This window comes from Pan troglodytes, chromosome 6 (assembly GCF_028858775.2).
Source record: "Pan troglodytes isolate AG18354 chromosome 6, NHGRI_mPanTro3-v2.0_pri, whole genome shotgun sequence".
NCBI lineage: Eukaryota > Metazoa > Chordata > Mammalia > Primates > Hominidae > Pan > Pan troglodytes.
Window position 1 is genome coordinate 166,878,397 of NC_072404.2, and position 20,741 is coordinate 166,899,137.

The 20,741-nt window shown below is 55.0% G+C and overlaps 1 protein-coding gene across 6 annotated transcripts in view; it reads right to left on the reverse strand.

Annotated features, from left to right (window-relative positions):
* The window catches only part of PRKAG2 (protein kinase AMP-activated non-catalytic subunit gamma 2), a 321,562-nt gene extending 302,100 nt beyond the window's left edge, over positions 1-19,462 (reverse strand). Inside the window, exon 1 of one of the 6 annotated variants that reach the window (XR_010158707.1) lies at positions 18,820-19,462. Coding sequence is in view for 2 of the 6 variants with exons in the window: in XM_024358104.3 (XP_024213872.1) it covers positions 18,820-18,933 (114 nt within the window). In the remaining 4 variants the exon portion in view is untranslated. The remainder of the gene's footprint in view (positions 1-18,819) is intronic. The other 5 variants (XR_010158706.1, XR_010158710.1, XM_024358104.3 and 2 more) reach the window with 5 other exon arrangements.
* Positions 19,463-20,741: the final 1,279 nt, after the last annotated feature.

A 20,741-nucleotide genomic window follows, 5' to 3' on the forward strand; every position in this document is an offset into this window, starting at 1 on the left:
TTTAGGGCTCCAGAGACACTAACCAGTGTAATTTTTGCAGGCAACATTAAAACAAAAAACCAATCCTAAGACCCATCTATTTGCAATTAGGCAAGGGCTGATCATTGCTGGAAAAAAAAAAAAAAAAAAGCCCACAGGGAGTATAAGGGATGGGCACAGAACGCGCAGCATCCTGCGGAAGACGGTGTGGGAGATGAGAGCCGGAAAAGGTCAGTGCTTTTTGCTGGGTGACATTCAGGACCTTTCTGCTCCTGCCAGCTCCCAGCTGCCAGATCACTGAGCCCTACAGAGTTCTGCACAAATGAGGAATGAGGCCGATGCCCAGGTCCGCCTGTGAGAGGGGGCTGTGCTCAAGGTGGACCCATCAGCAACTGGAAGTACCAAAAAAAAAAAAAAGACTTCATATAAATGCATCTATAGTCAGCCTATAAAAATGGTTGGAAAGCAACAGCCCACTCCTCTCCACGCATTTTCTCGGGTTGCATGCTGCCTTCCGGCACCATCTGTCTGTTCAGCACAGCGGTTGTGTGTGGGCTCAGGCGCCAGACGGCTCCGGCTTGATGCCCGGCTGTGCCACCCCCTGCCAACGGCCTCTGCTGTGCAGATTTTCCCATCTGTAGAATGGGGACAATAGCAGCACCAGCACACAGCTGTGTGGGGATGAAGTCAGCTGCCACCCACGCATGCCGAGGACCTGCTGGCTTGGGAGCGCTCGCTCTCTTTGTGGCCACTGTTGCTCTTCTTTTCCCTTCAGGTCTGAACTGAAAAGTCATCTGAACCAGGTGCCACCTCGCCGGAGCATCAGAAGGCGGGCATACAATTTCTAACACCTTCAATACAATCCCAAACGGTGATTTCCTGTCACTAGGAAGGAATTGGGCATAGGAGACAAAGAATTGTGGGTTTTACTCCTTTGGCTGCTCCCTAAGGGGTACAGGGTGCTGGGACTTGCCTCTCCCATCTCTCTTTGGGAATGAAGCGCTCCTTTCCCCCACTGCTGGTGGTGCTGTGGCCCCTCGGCTGCCAGCCCCTTATGGGGACAGCCCAGGCTGGAGGAGCCACCTTCCGAAGGCCCCAGCCTCTTCCACAGTCAGCTACATCCACCAATGATTGTCCCCAGCCCCTGCTGCTACCCAGCAAGGCTCAGAAGGGTGGGCTGAGGCCCTGGCTGAGACTGTGGGGCAGCCCAGCCTCTCCTGCACCGTGCCTACCCCTCCCCTCCCCTCCCTTACACTCCCCTCTCCTCCCCAGTACTCAGCAGCACCCTGCCAGCCTCGGCCACAGCTGTCCCCAGCCGGCCCATTGAAGAGCCCAATCTGTACCACTTGGTGGGAAGGTGACTGAAGCTACTGGCTCCTTGGAGCTTTAAGCAGTATGGAGATTATTTTTATTTTTGTTTATGCATACCTTGTGTCACTTTCGGTATCCAGCTGTCATAAAGATACGTGTCAGGGATTGGACTAGGTAAGCCTCAGTGGATAGTTAAATACCCATATCTCCCACACCCCATTATTCCCCTCCACTATTCACCTGCCCACACACACACACCACCCCTGTGCTACAGGAAGAGAGAGTCACAGGGAAAGGGAAGTCTTGCCTCCTCAATGGTCCTGGACCATGGCCATGCCTGACACCACTGCTGCTGGAAGAAGGGGCGACATCGTCATTCACTTCGGCCATTTCTCGGCTTCCTGTGATTTGAAAGTTTTCCAGTGCTGAGATGGGTTTGGTTTGAGCCCCCAATCCAAAGATGCTTTGCTGGTAGCTAGGAGGTATTCAGCAAGCACCTGCTATGCAGAATGCACAGTGTGGAGCACTTGGAGGGACCATAAAGATGAACGGAACACGAATTCTGCCCCCAGGAGTCTTGATGGAGCTGACAGGTACCCAGGCCTTGTCTCGCCCCTAGGAGGCCCCTCTTCCTGCTCCTCTGCAAGGCTGGCATCGACAGCAGGTCCAGCCCCATCCCTGGCCTCAGTGACTCAAGGGGAGTTTTCAGAAACTTCTCAGATCAAGGAAAGCTCAGAAAATCCAGTGTCTCCTGAGGAGAAGCCAGACCCTGGCCAGGTGTCTCTGGAGTCTGTCATAGAACAGATTCAGGAAAAACAGGTCGCTGGGGCCTCCAGCAAAGAGCCGATACACATCTGTGTGCATCGTCCTGTGATGCCCAGGGAATGTGCTTCGAGGGTGCTGCACAGCTGTGGCACCAGAGAACACTCCGCGGGGAACGGCGTCAGACGGGGCGGGGCGAGGTGAGGCCCGCAAGCCAGTCCCTGCTGCACACGGTAGCGAAGGCGGAAAGCTGCGGCAACACCTTCCCACCATCTCCGTGAGGCCTGTGGGTGGAGAGGGTGGGACGCGACTGCCAGCCCCGTGGAAAGGTATGATTCTCCAAAGAAGACAAAGGTGCTGGCCAGGAATCATGGTCTTCAGAGTGAGGGCAGTGCCCAGCACATCTCTCCGTGTTCACTGAGACACAGCTAAGAACACATGCTTAAAGGGCCATGGGATTAGTGAATAGGGAAGACTTCCCAGGGGTGAGGGCTGTGAGAGCGGAGGTGAGTGATCTGGCGGCAGCTGCCTGGGGCTGTGTGCCCAGGCCCGGCTGGGTCTGCTGCCAGCCACAGCCCACAGTGCCAGAGCTGTCCCTTGGCGCCATCAGAAGCTGAGTGGCCTTGGATACCTTCAGCTCCCCTTCTGCTCTCATCAGCCACTTGCCAGCCATCCTCTTGTCCCAGTGAGAGCTGCAGGTTAAGGCACCGAGGATGTATCTCCATCTCTGTCCAGGGCCAAGCAGTTGAATGATCTGGTAAACAGCTGTCCCTCACTCCCATTTAGACAGTAGTCATCTCAGGGTAACAGCTGGAAATCCAAGGCCACGGGAGTCACCTGAGTCCATGCTGCTGGAGGGACGCAGGGTTGCAGGGCAGGAGTGCCCATCTTCTGATGTAGTCCAAGATTCCCTCTCCGCCACCTGCAGGTGGGACTGTGGGCTGGGCTGATGGAGGTGGCCGGGCACCTGGAGCTTTAGCAGGTATCACAGAAGCCTAGAATGCTGGACCCGGAGGGGCCCTTCCAGTCACTAACAGGGCTCCATCTGCCTATCGGATGCTTTCATCCACCTTCCATTAAGCACATTAACCAGCAGCTATGATATGCCCAGCCACTGCCCCTTCTCCAGCCTCCGTGGAGCCCCTCCTGCTGGAGGCAGGGCAGAAAGGGGGCACCAGGACAGGCCCACGGACAGGCAAGACCACAGGCTGGGCAGCTTTGCGCCATTTGCAGCAGAGAGAACCAGAACTTCTTGCAAACACCTCACTCCTCCAATACCACACACGGCCACCTGCATCTCTACATTGCTTGTCCTTCCCCACCCCCTCTCCTCCCTGGCATCCACACCTGTACTCGTGGACAATCAGAGACAAGCACTGATGGGTGCCATCTGTGGTGCCCAAGGCCTCGCCTGTGGAAGGGGGTGTGGGTTTCATCTCCCATGGGGAATGAACCAACCACAAGACAAAGAGAGAGAGCATGGCCCCCAGCTCACCCACCCCACCCGAGGCCCACTGCAGACTGGAAGGAGATGACTTGGGAGCCTGAGTGTTCTCTAAAAGCCCCATATTTATTTTCTGGAGTCGAGGTGCAAAGTCCCCATGAGTTCCCCATTAGACAGCAAATGTCCCAAGGAGAAGAGGACAAAAAGCATATTAACCTGATGAACTGATTCCCAGGGATGCCTGCTGTGCCCTACCTCTCCTAGAGGGCACTGTTCTAGCCCAGGGAACACTGTCTCCCCTTGTCTGCCCACCTGTCTTCCATGCCATGACCCTACTGGGGTCACAATAGGCTCGTGGTAGAGGGAGGTGCAGGCAGACAAGGACCCTAAAGTCCCAGTATTCTGCTTCTAGGTAGAGCTTGCCAGGTTAGATTTCTGCCTGCCACCTCAACTCTCTGCAGCCCCACCCCAAGACTTTGCCTTCAAGTTCCTGGCGCGTGGACCAAGGCCAAGCCCATTTCTAAGCCTTCTCACTCTCAGTTAAGGGCTCAGTACCTTCAGCCCTGGGGGCTCAAGCTGGCTTCACTCTGGGGTCAGGACCTTGGCCTGTCTCAGTGTGAATAAGGAGACCTGTTGAACAAATTTGCAAATTATTCAGCCAAAGCCTAATGAGGGATTAAAAAGGAAATCTCGTTCAAATTACAATCAAAGAATCACCTGCAGGACGGGCATGGTAGCTCATGCCTGTAATCCCAGCACTTTGGGAGGCTGAGGCGGATGCATCACTTGAGGCCAGGAGTTCAAGACCAGCCTGAACATGGCAAAACTTCATCTCTACTAAAAATACAAAACCTGGCCGGTCATGGTGGTGCATGCTTGTAATCCCAGCTACTGGGGAGGCTGACACATAAGAATTGGTTGAACCCGGGAGGCTGAGGTTGCGGTGAGCCAAGATGGTGTCACTGCATTCCAGCCTGGGTGACAGAATAAGACTCTGTCTCAAAAAAAAAAAAAAAAAAAAAAAAAAAAAAGAATCACCTCCATTGAAAAGAATAAAATTATCTGAAGCTGGGGACATCCCCAGAAAACCTGGGATGGGATGGTGGCCACAGCTACATTCTTAGGGTCCTCCCATGGGCTGCTTGTAAGGGAGAGGGAGGCAACCCTTCTAGACACAGACATCCCACTCTTTACTGTGGCATCTCAGTCATGCTCCCCCAAGTCCTGCGAGGTGGGGATTATATTCTGTATTTTACCGGTGAGGAAACTGAGGCTTAGATTGTGCCAGTAAACTGCCCAATAGGACACAGGGGGCAATCAGTGACACCGGGATTGCGACCTTGGCCTCTGGCACCCAAACTCATGCTCCCTCCCTAGCAGCCACTCTTCCGTTGGCAAGATAAAAACCATCCCATCTTCCTGCTCACACACAGGACTCTGTTCTTGAGAATTTAGTATGAGGGACAGCTAGGTCCATGCCCGTCCCCTCAGTGGACAGATGCTCCCTCCTCCAATGGCACCAGGAAATAGAGAAGTCCCTGAAGGGGATAAGGCCCGAGGCGCTGGCATCTGGCCCCCGGGCTCTGCATTGCATGAAGGTCTAGGCGCCCGGCCCGCCTCCAGGCAGAGGACCATCCCGCCATGGCAGATGCCTCCTGCCAGACACAGGATGCTGTTACTAGTCAATCAGCCTGAGACAAAGCCCAAGTAACTTTCCCAAGTGGGAGGTGAAGGAAAAAAACAAATAACACAGTAATGTGCCTAAAATCTGCCCTTTTTTTTCTGGCCAGTAGATTGGATGGAAAAAAAATGCCTCTTTTTGAAACCAACAAGACATGATTTGTCTGAAAATCTTCTCTTTGAGGTATGTGGCTCCCACAAGATTTGTAAAAAACGGGTTCACTCAGATTTTTCTAAATTGGGTCGTCGAGTTAACTAAGCATTTCCATTCTCAAAGACGGCCCCCATTTTCTTTCTTTCCCCCTCTGTTAGTTAAGCTTCTGCATGTCCTCACCATCATCATCATCATTGTCAACATTCAGGTCGGCTGTGTGAGAGGTGGCTTCCTCAGGGCTGGGACATGACAAAGTGTAGACGCATGCCATCTTTAAAGGAGCTTATGGTTTAATTAAGGAGACAGGCTGGATACTTCGAAAGAAAAATCGTGAGATTTTATGAGAAAGGGACGCGGTGCCGTGGATGCCATGGTGTGGCTCCTGGACCCCCAGGCGCAGGGAGCACTGGTAGGTCCCCAAGTGCAGGGGGCACTGGTAGGTCCCTGGGTACAGGGAGCACTGTTAGGTCCCTGAGTGCAGGGAGCACTGGTAGATCCCTGGGTTCAGAGGGCACTGGTAGATCTCCGGGTACAAGGGGCACTGGTAGGTCCTGGGGTGCAGGGGGTGCTGGTAGACCCCAGGTGCAGGGGGCACTTGTAGGTCCTGGGGTGCAGGGGGCGCTGGTAGATCCCCGGGTGCAGGGGGCGCTGGTAGGTCCCCGGGTGCAGGGATCACTGGTAGGTCCCCAGGTACAGGGGGCACTGGTAGACCCCCGGGTACAGGGGGCGCTGGTAGATCCCCAGGTGCACGGGGTGCTGGTAGGTCCCCGGGTAGAGGCAGCACTGGTAAATCCCCAGGTACAGGGGGCACTGGTAAGTCCCCGGGTACAGGGAGCACTGGTAGCCGCTGGTACTCAGCTGAGTGCCTGGCTGAGACTTGCCCTCACCCGACGGGATCCGCCTCACCCAAGTTCACATCCCCTTCCCAGGGACAGTGTGGGAGCCCTTTGCCTCAATCTGGGACAACTCTGAAGGGTCATCCCAGTTCCAGAATGCTCCAAGGGGTCAGCTGAGGCCTTTGGTGTGAATGCTTCACCGCCCTTCCCCTCCGCTCAGTCCAGCTTGCTTCCCTCTTTCACCACTGAGTGGCCAAAGCTAGAGGCACAGACTCACCAGCTGAGCATAACCTTCAGGTGAAGGTGACAAAGGCCACTGGAGGGCAGACCATCATTTAACAAGGAATAGAACCAAATATGAGGCCAGCACGGTGGCTCACGCCTGCAATCTTAGCACTTTGGAAGGCCACCGCAGGAGGACTGCTTGAGCCCAGGAGTGTAAGAGCAGCCTGGCAAGATGATGAAGCCCCTTCTCTATGAAAAATCAAAAAATTAGCCGGGCATGGTGGCACCTGCGGTCCCAGCTACTCAGCAGGCTGAGGTAAGAGGATCGCTTGAGCTCAGGAGTTCCAGGCAGCAGTGTTCGCACCACCGCACTCCAGCCTGGGCTACAGAGCAAAACCCTGTCTCAAAAAAAAAAAAAAAAGGAACAAAGAACCAAATATGTCCACCTGCCTTTATGCTGTATTTTATCATAGTAGTAAACTCTATGCCTGCATGTGGAGCCTACAGAACATCGCTTTGAGCCTTTCCTGAGAACTGATATTGCCACATCTAGAGGAGAGGAGAGAGGAGGGAGGTGATAGAGAATGGAGTCTGGAGCCCACAGTCCTTGTCTTGAAATAGCACGAAACAAGCACTGCTGTGAACTGGCTTCCTGACCTCCAGCCTCAAGAGCAGGCATCTCAGGCAGAAAGCCACAGGGCCGGCAGACGGCAATGCTGGCTCCCAGAAGCCCTTCCCTGACCGTAGCCACAGCAGCTGACCAGCCAGGGTGGGACTCCTCTCCTCTCAACACGCCTCCAGTGCAAAGGCCCAGGTTCAATCCTTGCTTCGCCACTGGCCAGCCATGCGACGTGGCAGGTCACTTAACCTCTTGGGGCTGTTTCCTCATTATGCGGTAGTCCAGGGTGCAGCTTCCTGTTTCCCTTCTCCCAGGGGCTACCATGCATCCTCTGCGCCACTTCCACACCTGGCAGGTACCCTGCAACCCTAGGGGGGAGGTCACCTGGCCCAGTTCCTTCCCTAGACCAGGTTGGTATCGCTGCCCAGCATTACCCTCTGTCTTTGAAAATATTCTATTACCTATGCCCCAAGGTCATGTCAGAAATCTCAAAATACACCTAACATGCAAAGCAGAGTGGTGAGGAGACAAGCGACCTCTCTGTTCTCCTGGCGCTGGCAGCTCCCCAGGGGCGAAATATCTCCTCGGACACTCACTCATCTTCAGTGGTGCAAATGGGAGGGCTCAGGTGACACTCTCAAAAGTCCAGCTTTGGAAGGACCCAGGCCCCATCACTGCTCTGCACACCCCTCACCCACAGCCCCTTAAAGCCACTTGTCCCCAGGACAAAGCAGTTTCCATACAGCCGTGGTGCTTGAGCCAAACGGAGACTTAGGCTCCAGCCCTCTTTTTCAAAGTGTATATATGTATATTACATATTATACATATTACATATAGGATATACTTTAAATAGCATATGATTAGATAACAATTTTATATAATACTAATTATATAATATATGAATGTATTATATATGTAAACAGATCTAGACAGGTTAAGTGACTGGTTCCACTCAAATCCTTCCGGCCCCTGTGCGCATGACTTTGCCATGTGACCTTGCTTCCCATCCACAGGCAGAGTCTGTCCCTCCATCCCTTGAGTCTCAGCCGTGTGACTTGCCATGGCCAAGGGGCCTGAGGAACCCCTGAGCTTCAGGCTGGCCCTCTTGCTGTCGCCTGGACGGCCTGCTGGACACACGGCCCAGTTGTCCCCGCGGCTCGGCTGGCATGGAGCCGACTGGGCGATGGGCAGACATGCGGGCAAGGCTGTCCAGGGGCCCAGCTGCCGGCTGACCCCAGAGATCGGCCAAGCCAGCCCCAACCATGAGAACTTCCCAGCTGACAGAGAGAACAGTGAGAAGGAATAAATTTTGTGGCTTTCAGTCCCTATGTTTTTGGTGTTTTGGTAGCAGCAGACGTGAACTGACAGGGTGACGGCATGCCCCAGGTTAAGCCTTGTGAGGGGAGAGAGGGGCCCATGTGAGTCACAGTGAGACCCCTGTGCCTGGCACACAACAGGCTGCGGTCAATACTGGATGACTCAGTGAGAAGAAGCCCCTAGATAGGTGACAGAGGCGCCAGGCAGGGCTTCCTGATTCCGAGTGTAGTGTTCATTCTAATCTCCATTATTTAAGAACAAAAACAACAAACTGAGAAAGAAGAACCAGAGACTGGAACCTATGAAAGTGGAGAAGAGGCCGGGCACAGTGGCTCACGCCTGTAATCCCAGCACTTTGGGAGGCCGAGGCTGGCGGATCATGAGGTCAGGAGATTGAGACCATCCTGGCTAACATGGTGAAACCCCGTCTCTACTAAAAAATACAAAAAATTAGCTGGGTGTGGTGGCGGGCGCCCGTAGTCCCAGCTACTCGGGAGGCTGAGGCAGGAGAATGGCGTGAACCTGGGAGGTGGAGCTTGCAGTGAGCAGAGATGGCGCCACTGCACTCCAGCTTGGGCGACAGAGCAAGACTCTGTCTCAAAAAAAAAAAAAAAAAAGAAAAGAAAAGAAAGTGGAGAAGACAGGTTATTTATTTTTGAGATAAGAAGGGTAAACAATAACCTTCAATGACCTTCATCTAGAAAGGGGCCAAGTGAAGCGTATGGAGACCTGACACACACAGGGCAAACCGAAGAGAGGCAGCAGACACCGCCCTCTCTGGGCCCACCGTCCAGCCTCGGCCTGACCGTCCAGCCTCGTCCCCTACCCCAAGGAGGCCTTGGCTGCTCGTGGGGCATCTGGGCCATAGCCAAGCAGAGATATCAAAAACCTGACAAGACACAACAGAGACTTTTCTCAGCAGGTTGGGCTAGAATGGTTGTGAACCTTACACTGTCTTTTCTACATTAAGGATAATAAGACTAATAACAATACTAATATTTCACATATTACTTTAGAGATAAAGAGAGACGGCTCATATAAAAGCACACGTCTGGCATATAACAAGTGCTTCAGCAATATTAGCTCAATCTGTTGACAACCATGCCACCCCAGATGGTATCTGATACAATCAAGAATATTGATCGGTCATCAGCACCATGAATGCAACTCCCCATCAAGCGTATCTAGGTTGCATGGAGGAAGAAGGCTCTCTGGGGTGCTTATTACAACATATGCTATAGATGAGGATGGGGCCCAGGTGATGTTTGCTTCAAGCCCACCACCCCATGGCTGCTGGCACGGCTGAGGTGGTGAGCAGGGTGGAGCTGAGTAAATGGTTTCCACATTAGCCCAATAGACAAATGGCTGTGTGGAGCCTGCCTGCCTGCCCGTCTTCTGGAAGTTGAGCAGGTGACAGAGCTGTCCTCCCACCCCCACCCCTCGCACACACGTCTGCACCCCTGGCCCCAGGAGGCTAAGTCTTGGTGGCCACCCAGGAGGGGAGAGCAGGCAAAGAGGAAGTGCTCTGGACAGAGGGAGCAGGCCTGGGTCCCAGAGCTGCCACACCAGCCTCTGTCACGTTACGTTGGTTTTCTCACAGCCCCTCCACACTAGAACTTCCAGCAGTGGGAGGAGGGGACGCGAGGAAAGACCCAGACCTTGGAAGGGAGTGTCAAAGCGCTGTGGGCAGTGGGACGCTGGGACCCCTTCCTGGGGCCTTGGCCACCTCTCCAGGCCATGCCGTGGGGCCCCTCAGTGCAAGCCCCTGCCCTACAGCTCTATCGGACGGAGGCTGTGGCTGCGCTGTGCTTTGAGGGCAGGGCCCTGTTGGATTAGGTTCCTGGGCTGTGATAATGCAGCACCACATACTGGGGGCTTTAAAACAGAACGGATTCTCTCATTGCTCTAGAGGCCAGAGGTCTGAAATCAAGGTGCTGTGAGAGCCACACTCCCTCCGAAACCTCCGGGAGGATCCTTCCTTGCCTCTTCCACCCTTCAGCGGCCCGTATTCCGAGGCTCGTGGCAGCAGCTCCGCAATCTCTGCCTCCGCCCTCACAGGCCTTCTTGCCTGTGCCTCTGGATGCAATTTCCTTCTTCTTAGAAGGACTCCAGGCAATAGTGGATGAGGGCCGGTCCTAATGGCCTCATCCTAATCTATACGTTAATCACATCTGCAAAAACCCCATTTCAAAGAAGGTCCCATTCACAGGTACGGGGTGCAGGGGGTGTGGGACTTCGACCTTTTTTTTGGAGAATCCAATTCCATCACACTGTTCATCTTTGTGTCCTCGACACCCAGCCCAGTCCCTGGAAAGCACACAGAAACGAGTTGACTGGTTTCTGGTCCCAGCACTAACCCTGCGTAAACATAGTTCTTAGCAATGGCTCTCTATTTCTTTATTCACAAGTGGAGAATTTGCATCCTATTTTCTCAAATTCTCCCCTCACCCTGTTGCATCCTTCTTCTTCCCCTCCCCAGCACAGTGGAGGTCACTGCAGGGCTGCCCCCAGCAATGAACTCCCCTGGAAGAAGGCCAGCAGAGCTGCAGGGCACCCCCCTCCAGGACCAGGCCTTTGGCTCATGGAAAAGACGTTGGGAGCCTGGGGTTACGGAGCAAACTGGTCTTTGTCGTACATTCACCAGCAGCTTCACTGCCAGGTCAGAGTATATCAAAACACAGAGGCCCTGGCAGACGCCCCAAAGCCTGGTGATAGCCGATTGGTCCGTGACCAGCCATGGGTTGGCAGAGAGGGCTTCCTGTCAACAGGAAGTAAAGGACAGGGATTAAGTTATTTTCAAAGTAGGTAGTGGAAGAAAGAGATGAGTGAGATTCCAATTAACCATTCCAAGGCAGGGCTAAAATACAGTTCCACCAAATCACCTTCTTCTACTGGGGAAGCTCAGCTAGTTAATAGCTAACCCCTTCCTCTGGTCTGGGGGCATAAGCCATGCAATGAGTAACAGTGGGGGCTTCTAAGAACTCCGTATGGTTAAGCCCGAAGGACACAGCTGAACTCTCAGGTGGCCCCTCTGCTCATCTCAGAGCGAGTCACGGTTAAAGAACCAAGCAAAGTCACCACTCTGTTTCAACGTCACAGCTCAGCTGCCTATCGGCCTTTGTTTGTTGCACATTTTAAACGACGTTGACAGAACTGTGGGGTTATCAGGATGGGCTGGTTCACCGTCCTGAAAGGACGGCAGACAGCTGGTGCTTCATCGGTGATCACATTCATTGGTCGCATTTTGGCCGAAGGGAGGGCGGAGGGAGGAGAACGGGTGAGCCACATTCTCACTCGGCTCCTGTCAGTGTCTGTGGCTCTACTCGGTAACCTTAGCAGCCCCCATAAATGTAAAAAGGTGCCTAGAAACAGAAAGACACTGGCCATGAGCTGAATACACCAAAATCAGCTCTTATAGGAAAACAGGGAAAGCAAAAGAAAATAAACAGCCAAGAAACAGGAATATTTAAGAGCACATGTATTTGCCTGAAGGTTTTAGAAGATATAAACTGATTTACAAATTACGTAAGTGAAGTCTGAGTAGATGAAGAGGCGTTGGCAAATAAAAAGTGCTTCCAAATGATTTCTTTCGCCAGTCTAGTGTTCAGCACAGTCAAAATTGCAAACCCTGAGTGCAAACTAGCAATATTGTTCTGAGAGGTTTTATTAGCGGGGGCAGTTCAAAGAAAAGAGGCAGGAAAAGACACTAGCAATGCACTGAGAATCCTAACAAGTTTGTGACATGTGAAAAGATGCAATATTGATTGAACCCACCAACTCTGCTGGCTGCTGCTTCTGTTTATGTTAATTCAGTACTCGAGCTGGGAAATCATGATCCAGGATTTAACTCTTTGCATTCATCAGTAGGCTGCTCCTCTGCAGTATGTAGAGCCTCGTTTATATAAGAATCTTGGAACCCTCCACAAAGAGGTACCAGGACCAAGCGCGAATAGGGCAGCGGGGGCTAGATGAGGGCAGAGATGCACATTTCACCTCCACTGTAATTAACCCTGTCATCTACCATGTAATGATGAACAGGCTTTTTCTCAGTCAGGCATTTGTGAAGTAGGGATAAGAGGACGAGGCAGCTCCAGGGTGACTCCCGCAAGTCACTGAGCATGTGACTCTGCAGGCCCATGGGTTCGTGCAGGCTCCACACTATTCCCCCATGTGAGCTGCTCTGTGGGTGTCCCTGCGCCCTCTGTGTGGTAGAGTCTTCGAGGAAGTGATCACGCATCACTGTCTAGCTGCCTGTTCCCTCCAGGACCAGCACTGGGCCGTGCTCAAGCGGCATTGGGCCAATGTGCCGTGCCCCACTGAGGACGCCCCTCGCTGATCAGCCCTCTCACACCCGGCGTGCTGCAGAGCGGAAACCAAGCCTCATCAAAAACCCGGAGCCACAGGCCAGTCTGAGGACCCCATCACCAAGAAGCTGGACTACTGAAGGTTCCCATAGCATACTCTGGGCCCTACTGGAGCTTACGGCAGGGCATCTAAGATGCATGAAGCCACTGAAGGGCTGAGTCAAGAAAGCTTGCAGCGTGGCCTAACGGGCTGGCCCACACGGGCGGTTCTGGCTACAGGCTGGTTTGGGCATTCATCTTTATTTGGAAGCCAAATGTTGAATTGCCTTTGCTGAATAGTCAAAAGTCAAGGATATCTCTTCTCAATGACAGCTGAAAAGGTGCAGATGATAGATAGATAGATAGATAGATAGATAGATAGATAGATAGACAGACAGACAGACAGACAGACAGGCAGACAGACAGAGGAATAACTCATGGGGGCAGAAGAAATGGAACAGTATTACACCAGGGAAGCTATTAATAGTACCCAGTTTTTTTTAAGCCCCAGTAGGTACAAGAATCACCGGAGAACTTAAGAAAAATGCAAACTCATGGGTCCCACCCTCAGGCATTCTGATTCAGTAAGTCTGGACTAAGAAGCAGAATTTTATATTCTAAACAAACACTGGGAGCTTCTACATAAGCTAGTCCAGGAACCACACTTTGCGAAACATTGCCCTAAACCCTAATCCAGCAAATCTTGCTCAGGATGGTACAAACTGGCCAAGGTCAAAGCTGACGCGCCCACTGTGCCACACAGCATCCCCCTTCCCTTTGCGGAGGCTTCCATCCGGAGCGTTTCAGTGGTGAGGGGCACAAAGCACAGTCATGGTTGGATCCTCCAGCCCCGGGGCAGGATGCGGCTCCCCTTCCCACCCTCATCCTGGAGTTCCCGAGCTGGCTCATCCAGCCGGATAGAGGCTATGGGGCAGGAGCTGGGTGCAAAGGTCCCAGGCCATCGCCAGCACGGAGGGTGCGTGGCCTTCTCGCAGCGCGGGGCTTCCCTTGAGGCCACGCGGCGGGGGGAGGCACCGCTGGCAACAGGCCCGCCCAAGCCCAGTCCCATCTCTGCAAACGTTGTGACTGCCCAGCTCCCTGGCTCTATTTTTAGTTTGTCTCCAGCCACTGTGCAGGCTTTCTGCAGCACCTCTCCCCAGAGGGCCAGCGACATGTGCATTCTGACAGAAATGCCCCACTCAGCAGCAACCATCTGAACTCCTCCAGCCTGCCTCAGTGTCCCCAGAGACTTCTGCCTTGGGTCCATCTCTCTGACGTCTTCCCTCTCCCTGGGTCTCCTGCTCTGTCATTGGCTTGAAACAGTTCCAGAGACACACAATATGGCAGCCAACCTTGATTAAAGCATGTCTATGGGATCTATGAACTTTAGCACTAATAGGGAAGCTGCTTTTTCTCAGACTGACATAAGGGAGAAAGAGCACGCTTGCTACCAAAGTCTCGGCAGAACACCACGCACAGCTATGCTTCCAGTGAGTTACTTCCTAAAACCATTCCCATCACCTTCATGATCAGCCATGCCTTACAAGAGGCATGGAGGCTCAGAGCAGGGAGCCAAGGCGGGATGCCAACAGGCCAGGACTCTGACCTCTACGGCCCTTTGCTACTTTGAAAGGCCAGCATGGCCTCAGGATAGAATGTGCCGTCAGTCCTTCCCCTTCCTCTCCATTGCATCCTCCCCCTCCTCCTCCAAGACCCTGGAGCTGTGCCCATAAAGGTGACACAAAATGCCTAAGAAAGGCTGAAGCCAAGCAAGGCGACACCTTCGTTAGGTCCAAGGGCCACGTTCCCTTCCCCAGTACACAGCCATCAACCGAATTCAATTGATAAATTACTTAGTAGTTCTAGGTCTCCACCACCGGCCACTACCCACTGGCCCTAGGCTGTCCCCTAAAATGGATTCTTCCTTCCTGGTGTCCCAAGGCCTAGACGGGCTGTTGACAGGAAGCGGGCAGTGGGGACATTCAAAATCATCAGAGCCCGAGAGAGGAGGTTTGCAACAATTGCCTCCAATACCCTAGGCCACGGTTCTGTTTATGATATGGGCTGGAGGCTGAGGTCCCCAAAACGACTCAATCCAATTCAATGAAGAGACAAGCTGCTTGGGCACTAGGGGTCCCAGGAGGCCACCAAATGACCCCAGTCATAGGCCAGCCAGGGCCACAGTGTCTTTCAAGAGTTATTACTCCTCAGAATCCAAGATGTCCTTGGCAGTGGCAGTCCCTGCACACCACAATCCTCTGAGGCTGGGGTGAGGAAGCAAATGTGATTCCCCATGGACGTGCTGCCCTCTGCTGAGATACACCCGGGCTATGACCAGACTCATCATTTCCCCCAAGAACCGGCCCCTTATCCCAAATACCTCCACATCAGTTCCTGCCACCTCAACCCCTTGCCATCCACTAGGCTGGCCTTCTCACGTCCCACGTCTGCCCTTCTGCATTCTCTCATCACAACTGCAGTTCAGGCCCTCGGACCCTTACCCGGGGGAGGGCTTTTGCCAAAGTACTTGAGTTGGTTTCCTTGACACCAGCCCTTTTCCCATCACTCCACTCTGCACACTTTTCCAGGCTGATTCCCATGGAATGCTGTTTTCTTTACCTTTAATGGCTTCTTAGTTTAGGTCCCCCCAGAAAAGACACTCAGACAGGAACTTAGGTTCAGGGGTTTATCCCAGGGAGTGCAGACAAGGGAATGGGGAAACTGAGGCAGGAACTGGCCAGAAGGGCCAGTAAGGTACATTAATGAGTGGGTTACACTGTGGATCCCCACCCTGCTAGGGATCCCCTGAGGCATCCTGCAGAACCCAGGTCAGAACTTCCCACTGAGCAGCAGGGCGGCTGGGCCATTGGCCACCAACTGGACCCCTCCTGGGTTGAGGGTTGCCCCTCAGGGCATAATCCCAGCACTTCCAGGGGTTCCCGCACTAGGCTGAGCAAGCTGCCAGGGTCTGAGAGGATTCCTTCAGGTGGGGAGGGAGACACGAGTAAGAGGCTGTCCACCAAGGCTGCAGGTGAGGGTGGGCTGGGCCCCAGGCACGAGGAGGAGGCTATCCACAGTGTCCACCGCAGCTTCTTCACGCTTTCAGGAGGGGGTCCTCACTCCTTAGGCCTGGTCTTCAAGGCAGCATTGCCAGATCAAATACAGGACGCCCCCATTAATCTGGGATTTCACATCAACAATGGAAATTTTTTAGTATTTCCCAAATATTGCATGGCGCATACCTATGCTAAAACATGATTCATTGTCTACCTGAAATCTAGATTCAACTAGGCATCTTGTATTTTTATTTACTACAGCTGGCAACCCTATGTCCAGGTCCTTCCTGATCCAGTCTCAAAGCATTTCCTATGACTCTAGCTCTCAAACCCTTTCTCCAGGAGGCGTGGCTCTTCACCTGGAAGCAGCCATCCCCTCCCGCCCGATTCTGTGGGTGCTCCCACTGGTTCCTTAGTGGGAGTATCACCCCCACTTCTACGTGACTCCTGCCTGCCATCTCTGGGTGTAAAGTCTCTCTGAACACATCAGGCCACTGTCATCGCTCCTTCTGCCTCTAGAAGCAGGTGTGGTCTGCACTGGTCTTCGTATGACCCTGGATCATTTGCTAGCCTTTGTCTGAAAGCCTCATTTTCCCAGCGAGGTTATAACTGCCACCTAGCCTGGCACAATGATCAATAGGTAATGACCATTAGGCAGATGAGGGGACCTCCCTGGTGCCCAAAGCAACTGCAAGCCCTGTGAGGACTTGGGCAGATCTTCCCCAGATCTCACCCTAACCAGAGCCTGGGCACGTGGTCGGGCACGTGGTCACCCCCAGCCACTGTGGAATAACTGAATGAATACTACTTTCGCGGTGGGCTGGCTCATGCCAAGAACATTATGAAAAGCTGCCAAAGTCACCACTGGCAGCAAGAAGGGTGGTCCGAGGACCCCAACTATAACATGGCTTTTCGACGTTCACGGCCTGGCCTCACAATCCTTTTTCTGGTTCTGGATTTTGTCTCACATATCGCTGGCACCACCCCACGGGCACGCCCACACATCACACCCTGCATTTGGAACCAGCCTCACCATGTGGCTGCCACACAAAATGGCCCAACCACTGGACAATGGCATGTTCTTGTTTCTCTCTCTCTATTTTTTTAAAAAACTAGGTGTCTGATGTATATGTATATGTATAAGCCATATATTTATAGGACACTTTACACTTGTCAAGAGTTTTCCCGGGATGGGTGTGATGGCTCACGCCTGTAATCCCAGCACTTTGGGAAGTCAAGGTGGGCGGGTCGCTCGAGCCCAGCCCATGTGGACCAGCTTTGGGCAACATGGTAAAACCTCATGTCTACAAAAAAAATAAATAAATTAGATGGGTGTGGTGGCACATGCCTGTAGTCCCAGTTACTCAGGAGGCTGAGGTGGGAGGATCACTTGAGCCTGGGGAGGTTGAGGCTGCAGTGAGCCATGATTGCACCACTGCATTCCCACCTGCGGAACAGAGTGAGACCCTGACTCAAAACAAAAAAAAAAAAACAACAAAAAAGAGTTTTCCCATGAATTACTTTATTTCAATATCCGTATAAAGCAGGAAAAATGGGTATTATTTCCTGCATTTGACAAATGGGAGAAAGAGTAGTTACACGGTTAGCTCAAGTGATCACTGTTTAAGAGGTTTGTGGCAGCAACATCTAACTTTTAACTCACGAACATGGTTTTAAATGTCTTACATGAGAGATGTAAACAAGAATGTTTCATTTTCAAATAGAACACTTATTCCTGCATAATCGAGTCACCACCGTGGGGGCCACACAGCAGCCAGGGGTCCAAGTTTCCTGCCCCAGAGCTTTCCAGCCAGGGAGGGCTGGCCCAGGGCCCCTGTGGGGCTACTTGGCATCAGGCGTCTGGAGACCCGCCCCTGGACTCCACCCTCTTCACCCAAGCGTTAGGCACGTGTGGGCCGGAGTTTACACAGGAGAACCTTAGCCGGGCGTCTAAAAGAAGGGTGGCTCAGCAAACACGGGGCAGTGCGCCCTGGGATTCACAGTGGGAAGTGAGTGGCCTGCCTCGGCCATGCCAGCTGCGCCTGACCCTGTCGGGAAGGATTAGCTTTAATGAGGGGTCCGGATAGCCCATTCACTGCGCACTCCCACCCTGCCCCGGGAGAGCAAAATAACTTTCTCCACGGAGCACTCTGGTGTGTGTGTGTGTGTGTGTGTGTGTGTGTGTGTGTGTGTGTGTGTGTACACAAACATTTACTTGGTTGGCTGAGGCGGAGGGTGTGACCCAGTGGGCCACACCTCCCACCACCCTACCCCGCTACGGGGAGGCGAGGAACAGTGGCCGCAGGCTACTGGGGCGCCTTCCGAAGAGAGAACCACCACCCGGCCCGCCGCCCCTCTGGCTGGACAAAGTGAAGCCGCAGGCAGATCCGAGTCGCCAATGTCCTCCCGGGCGGCTGGCGCGGACGGGGCTGAAGTTCAATGCAGCCTGCACGGATTAGGGAGCTCCGAGCCCCCAAATACCACAGAGACCCAAAGTACACTCCCGGGGCGGGGGAAGGGAACGGCGGCAGAGGAGACCCCCGCTCCAGGCCCAGAAACGCCCCGAGGGAAACTGGAGCGGAGGCGGTGCATTGGAAGGCGCGGCTACACAGCTCCCCCCAACCCCCGCCCCGCTGCTTTCCCCACCCACCGCCCCTCCCCTCTCCTCCCTCCCCTCCCCTCCCTCCGTCTCCAGCAGCCGAGCGCGGGCTCCACCTCCCCGGAGCGCAGTCCACACCGTCCCTTTTCAGCAAAACAACACAACGCACCGCCCCCCGCACCCGCACCCGGCTGGATACCGGGCTACGCCCAGCCGCCCACCAGCCGCGCCCGGCGCCCCCTCTAGTCTGCAGCCGCCCAGCCCCCGCCCCAGGCGGAGCCCCAGCCCGGGCTGCACGCGGGCAGAGAGAGAGATTGAGCCCCGGCTCCGCCAGCCCAGCTCGGGCCCTGTCCCTCTACCCTTTCCCCAAGCCGCCCGAAGTGACAGGAGGGGCACGCACGGCGCGCGCGGGGCGTCCAGCGTTAACCGCTTCGGCGCCGGGGACGGGAGCGACAGGAGGGCTGGGGAGCAGGGGACCGAGTGCTGGGACTCACCGGAATGTGCACGCGCAGCGAACGCCTCTTCTGGCTGGCATTTTTCTTGCCGCCGCTCCCGCCGGGGCTGGAAACATCTTTTTTCTTCTTGGTGTCCATAACCGCGCTTCCCATAACTCTAACCAGAAGTTGATTCTGGGAAACTCCTCGGGGGTTCGGTCCCCTCCTTCCCTCCCCCGGCCGCTGCCTTCGGACTGGAGCCGCGCGCTCTGTTACACCCTGAAGCCACCTCGTGGGGACTTCCGCGGAGAGGGAGGGTGAGCAGGGAACTCGCGCCGCCGCCGCCGCCGAAGCGCCGAGTTCAAGCGTCCTTTCCTACGGAACCCTCGCAGGCAAATCAGTCAAAGCCCGTCCCGGTTCTGGTGTCTCCCCGGGTTACTCGTGGCTGAGGTCTCCCGCTGGGTGACAAAGTTTTCTTCCTTTTGCAAAGCGAAGAAACATTTTCCACCCTCTCGGCTCCTCCCACAGATTCCCAGAGGTAATCTGAAAGGCAGGTGCAATTAAAACCAGCAATTTGGAAAACAAGCCTCCTATGCCTGTGCCCAAGTGGGGAATCTGGAGCCAGTAAGACCGTTCGTGCATAAATGTAATCCTCGGCCGCAGAATAAACCAGCTCGGAGCCTGCAGCTGGGTCCGTCCTCCTTTCTGGGCGAGAGGGAGGGCGGCGGGGGAAGAGGAGGTGCAAGGCGAGCCCTCTGCGCAATTGGGCTACGGGCGGCCGCTGGCAGAAGTTCTGGCGGCGGCGCTCGCGGCCCTGCGCGCCGGAGGGGGCGCCCGGAGCCCAGCGGGCCAAGAAGGGCAGGGCGCCCGCTCCTCGCCCCCCGCCGCGCCGCGGCCCCAGGGGACCGCAAGGGGACAGTGAGGGGCCGGGCCTGGCACCGACGCAAGCTCGGGGAGCGCGGGTGGTGGGAGGCGGCGCGTGTTGAACAGGAAGTGCGCGGCGTGCAGCGCCACCGTCCCGCTCCCCGTCGCCCCACGCCGCCCTCGTCGCCGCGCCCAGACCCCCGCGGCGGCCGCAGCCGCTCGGGACTCGCTGCGAGCTGGTTTCGGAGCCATCCCGCCTCCGGGCGTCTCACTGTGTGCCCTACCCTTTGAAACACGCCCCCGCCCCCGCCCTGCCGCAGACCAGGCAGCGAGGAAGCCCACAGTCTCCGGGGGCGCTGCGCGCGAAGTAGCACGTGCTTCGCGAAACACCGCAGCCCCCGGGTCCCGCCCCGCCCGGTGCGCGCACTCGAACCCGCCCAGAGAGCGGTGCGTGGCGCTGGGTGTGAGCAGGGTCTCGCCACCCCCACCCTCACCCCACCCCACTCCACCCTGCTTTTTTCAGGTTCATCAAGGTTTGCGCAGTGGATCCGCGGTAAGTGCGTGTCCCCACGCCGCGGGAAACGTGGGGCTCCTGAGACTGCGGAAAGAATTGGGAGAAGGGGAGGTCTCGAAGACCCGGGAGAGGGTTCCCGGTGCGGCCCAGGTCCTTTAGAGCCCCGGGTGGGCATCCAGTACCGCCTGCTGCCGAGGGCCCTAGAGGGGTTGGGGGAGGGGGCTGGTGTGTCCCCCACCCCCAGATGCGCCCCAGGATGGCGCGACCTCGGCTCCCTGGTGGAAAGTAGGGGGAGTGCTGGCTTGGGGGTCGCTTCCCCTCCTGCTCTAGTTTCTGAGGATGTGATGACCCCAAAGGTCATTGGCGCTCCCAGGATGCTGACGTCAGCTCAGCCGCTCCGAGTAATCAGTAATGCAGGGAGGCCACCCGCAGAAAGAACGCGACAGGGGTCGCTTTGGGGACACCATAGGGCCTTTACTCCTTTTGAGGTGCGTGCTTTCGCAGGACTCCCTCCCCAGAGGAGGAGGCATGATCAGCCCACCCAAAGGATCATCTCTTAGGAAGCAGGCGTGCGCCCACGCAGGGAGAAGCATCCTTCCTTTCA